The sequence below is a fragment of the Ruditapes philippinarum genome, unplaced genomic scaffold, assembly GCF_026571515.1.
Source record: "Ruditapes philippinarum isolate M1 unplaced genomic scaffold, ASM2657151v2 ctg3079_1_1_1_1, whole genome shotgun sequence".
Classification (NCBI taxonomy): domain Eukaryota; kingdom Metazoa; phylum Mollusca; class Bivalvia; order Venerida; family Veneridae; genus Ruditapes; species Ruditapes philippinarum.
This window is the reverse complement of record NW_026859501.1, coordinates 270,001-274,497: the sequence shown is the minus strand read 5'-3', so window position 1 is coordinate 274,497 and position 4,497 is coordinate 270,001. Positions and strand designations below refer to the sequence as shown.

Sequence of the window (4,497 nt, the reverse complement as noted above, 5' to 3'; positions counted from 1 at the left end):
AATACCAGAAAAGGTTTAATCTTTTTTCAGAAGTTTTGGGAAAAAGATAACCCGGGTTATTTATTAAACCTGATAAACCCAATGAAAAAATTTTTTTTGATTTTGGGTGGAAAGGTTTTTAACCCGAAATTTAAAAATGTTTTTGGTTTGTAAAAAATTTTTTGGTTTTGAAATATAACTGAGAAAAAATTTAAAAATTAAACTTTTAAAATTGGGTTGGGATACATTCTAAAAATGGAACAAAACAGGGGGTTTAAAAAAAGGGGCTAAATTTTGGTTTTGGGTTTTGCAAGAATCGTTTTTTAATCGAAGATAAGAGAAAAAAATGTATTTTCTCATTCGAAAATACCTCTCTTTTTTAGGGTGGGCTATATGGAACTGTAAATGGGTGTTTTTAATGAGGTTTTTTTGGGTTTGTGATTACTTTAGATATTTAGACCCGGGTATTAAAAATGTTTTTTTCATATACAACCCATGAAAAAAAAAAAAAAACCCCAAAAATTATTTAAAAAGTAGTAAAAAACCAAAAATTTCTTTAAAGACTTTTTTTGCAGTTTTCCGCCCCTTTTTATCGACTGATAAAAAAATGAGGTGTCAATTTTTTTAAGTTTTTTAAGTTACAAAAACCTTAAAATTAAATTTGGGGTTGGGGGTTTAAATACAGTTTTTAAAGCGAGATATCACCCCCAAATTTTTTACAAAATTTGTTTAAAATTTTGGGAAACTGTGTAAAAACTAGTTTTTTAAAATATTCGAATCGTTTTAGAAGTTTTTTTTGGGGCATCGATTGAGCAAAATTGAAAATTTTACAAGGAAAAAAAATTTAACCTTAATTTTTTAATTTTAAACCCCAAAACTTAAAATTTTTTTAACTTTTCATATCCGAAAAGGAAAAATGGGGTCTAAGCATAAAAAAAAATTTCCACCGGCAAATTTCCCCAAAAACATTGAAATCTTGATGAAATTTTTTAAAAATTTTAAAGGTAAACCATATAATCATTCACCTTTTAAAAAAAAGAAATTTTTGAATTGAGATGTTTATTTTGCACATTTTAAGAAAAAAATCTTCAAAAGGGAAAATTTACCGTGAAAAAAATTTAAAAGAGTTTTATGATCAAAACTTTTAAATATTGGCATACTTTAAAAGTACATTCCCTCAAATCCTCTCGGAATCTAGCCCCTTTTTTAAATTGGGGGTTTTTGCAGCACTTTACCCCCAAAGATCTAAGCATGCAATGTTAAACGAATTTATAACAGAGTGTGTATATTGTTCTGTCTAAAGATAACTTTGTCCTTATATTGTATGTCAATATTAGAGCTTGGATTACTGTCTACCGTACATTCAAATATAAGATCTTCGGACTCATTTACTGTTACAGCTGACATTGAGACCAGAGCCCCTTTTACAGAAAATGAGCGTATCGTTGACATATCTGAAAATAGAATTGTTGATTAACCTTAAAACTGTGTAACTTGAAATACATTTTTTAAAAGTGTACGAGTATGACATGCTACTTTTATACAAAAAACAAACAATATTTATATCACAGTAGTTATATATAACACAGATTTGAATAAACTTTCCCAACATTCAACTAGTCCAATTAGTTATGAATCGTTATTACTGTGAAGGATTATATGTTGACCTATATAAAATCTTACGACAATGCTTTTATAGAAAAATATTTATACAATTTTAAAATATGGTTAAATCTTTACTGCCTTCAAACAACTAAATTTCGAAGTGGAAGTAATTCCATACCTCAAATGCATTTGATACATCATGGGTAATCTGACCCAAATTTCACTTGTTTCTTTTTCTGTGATACATCTTAACAAACAAAATCACACACTATCTTACTTATTCAAAATGTCATCAGTTATAAACATTTAATGTTGCTGACATGTTCTTATTATATACTTTCTGTGACAATAGTGCAGTGATCAATTAAAATATCTAATAAGCATTAACTACTTTAAGCGGGTAGGTGTCTCAGAGTAGTAAAATGTGCATTCTGACCTGAACTTGAACCTAAGACCCCCGAAATACCATTTTTTCAGCTGTACCAACTAAGCTTCCCTGCCCCTAATATATATCATTACCTATCAATAAATAGTTCTATAGCGTGACATAGATATGACAATCACCAAAATTTTATGATACAAGACCAAATATCTTCCTTAATATACATTATGTAAAAAAGCAAAAAAGCTTACACAGGACATTTAGGTGAAAAGATCCACTATTTATTCCAAGTTCTTCTACACTTCCACTTTGTCTCAGTATGTTTTGCACGGTACATTTATACATCATGTCATCATACTTGGTAACATTCTGTATGTACAATGTTTGTTTATCCCATGTTCTGTTATCACCATCCCTTATCCATTTGAATCTTGTATCAGTAGGATTTCCTTTTGTTACAGGACACGGTAAGGTCAGGTTAGCTCCCTCAACAATGTCTTTATCGGTCATTCGTACCGTTGGCGCATCTATAGGTATAATAAATATTTGTGTAAAAATTGACATTGATAAAAATGATAAATCATGAACAGCTTTATTAGAAATGTCACTGAACGTATCAAAATGCCTAAATGTATCTACAGAAGATTAGATATATAATTATCAACTTACATCAAAGATAGAATACGATTTTAAAAATTAGTTTAATCAATATGATAAAAATATTTGGATTCTATTTAAATATATAATATGATAAAAAAGATAACACATTTCCAATTACTATTGCATAGAAATAAAATACAATTGTTAAACATTAAGTACATAATAAATTGAAATTGAAGCTTTTTGTATCATTCCCAGTTGTTGGCCCTCCAAATGTTGGTTCCATTCTGTTGGTTGCAAATATTGTGTATGTTCCACCTTGTTGTCTTTTTACTTCATCTACAACTAGTATGTTGGAGGTTGAAGAAACATGTCCAGACCAAGACGTCGTTGCCGCTGGCTTACCATCAACTTCACACGTTAATGTAAATGAGCTGTTTTCTTTTATACCAATAGTGCTATTAACAGCTACACTAGTGGAAGAAGCGTTGTAACGAAGCTTGCAGTCTTTAATCTTTGGTGGATCTGCAGAACATTTGATTTTATGTTGAAGTTTCATAAATTTAAATGAATAGCAGTAAATGTCCGTCATCGTAAGCATGGTCAGTAACGTTACAACCAATTCAGTTTTAGCTTACCAAACATAAAATGATAAAATATATCTGTATCGTCTGGCAATTCATAATTACTATATCACTTTTAAAATTATTTTAATTCAAAGTTATATTTAAGATATTGTATAGGCTCAATTAAATCAATTAAACGGACGAATTTACTTTGTAAATAAACACTGTTTACGAATTACGAAAAGAATTACCATCATTAAATTATTAAATATTTGAGGTTTCAAGCATTTGAATAGATTGCTTTCCTTCTTCCTGAACATATCTTAAATTAAAAAGAAACCCACAAAAACCCGACTTTAATACGATGTAAAAAAAATTCTTTACTTACATAGAATAAATAAAAATTAAGGATAAAGTAGATTTCTCATTTAGACCAGTTAGATATTGCGCTACATTTTTTTATGTTTAGAATTAAAAACAACAACAACATAAAATATTCACATTTAAGCAGTTAAGTGAATGATGTAATCAAACTTTTTGTGGGCTCTTTGCAAACGTAACCTAACAGATGTGCATTTGTCAATTAGGTGTGGGCGATTAAAAAATAACATATGAAACGTACATAAAACCTGTACAGTTATGTAAACTGTCTGATTCTCAGCTAACAGATGTGAAGATTGACACGCACAGTAAGAATCTAAACCTCGTGTTGCATTCCAGGTTACTGTCTTTGTGGTATTCGCTTCACTTGTTGTTGACGACCCGTTATCGAAGCAATTCCACATTAAAGTTGCTTCAGGATTGCTTTCCCCTATATAACATGACAGCGAGCCTTGATTATTTTCTATCACTTTGTATGTACTGCCGTTAGTAAAGCCTTGTATAACTGGAGGGCCATCTGGAGAATCTGTAAATTATGAATTGTATCACAATAAATTTATGTATTTGAGTATTGACTTAAATAATTATGTGATAACTAAAGTAATAGAAATTTATAATAATATAATTATATATAGCTAAACTAATAGTATCTTATAATCTTATTGTTATTTCAATTATTGAATTCACAATACAAATATCCATTATAGTTATCAAATTACTCAACAACAAATGTATTTGTAATTGAGGGATGACAGAAAGAATTCGTCATCTTCTTTTTCGTCTGCAGAATCTTCATAGAAACCTTCAAATTTGCTAGGAATTAGCAGTCCCATATGGTTCTGTTTACAACAAAACAAACAAAGCAGTAGCTTAAATATCTTATCAAATCTTGAATGAAATCGTATGTTAAGCTTCAAAAGTTTACATGTTGAACAACATCGAATAATAATGTTCTTTGGACATAAACTTGATATAATTATTAGA

At 29.3% G+C, this 4,497-nt stretch overlaps 1 protein-coding gene across 1 annotated transcript in view; it reads right to left on the bottom strand.

The window, feature by feature from the left end:
* Window positions 1–1,248: 1,248 nt before the first annotated feature.
* Window positions 1,249–4,497, bottom strand: part of LOC132756723 (sialoadhesin-like) — a 6,008-nt gene continuing 2,759 nt past the window's right edge. The window contains exons 4-7 of the mRNA XM_060747856.1: window positions 3,755–4,039; window positions 2,786–3,091; window positions 2,218–2,493; window positions 1,249–1,433 (exon numbers count right to left, since the gene is read on the bottom strand). Coding sequence (XP_060603839.1) covers window positions 1,249–1,433; window positions 2,218–2,493; window positions 2,786–3,091; window positions 3,755–4,039 — 1,052 coding nt within the window. The remainder of the gene's footprint in view (window positions 1,434–2,217; window positions 2,494–2,785; window positions 3,092–3,754; window positions 4,040–4,497) is intronic.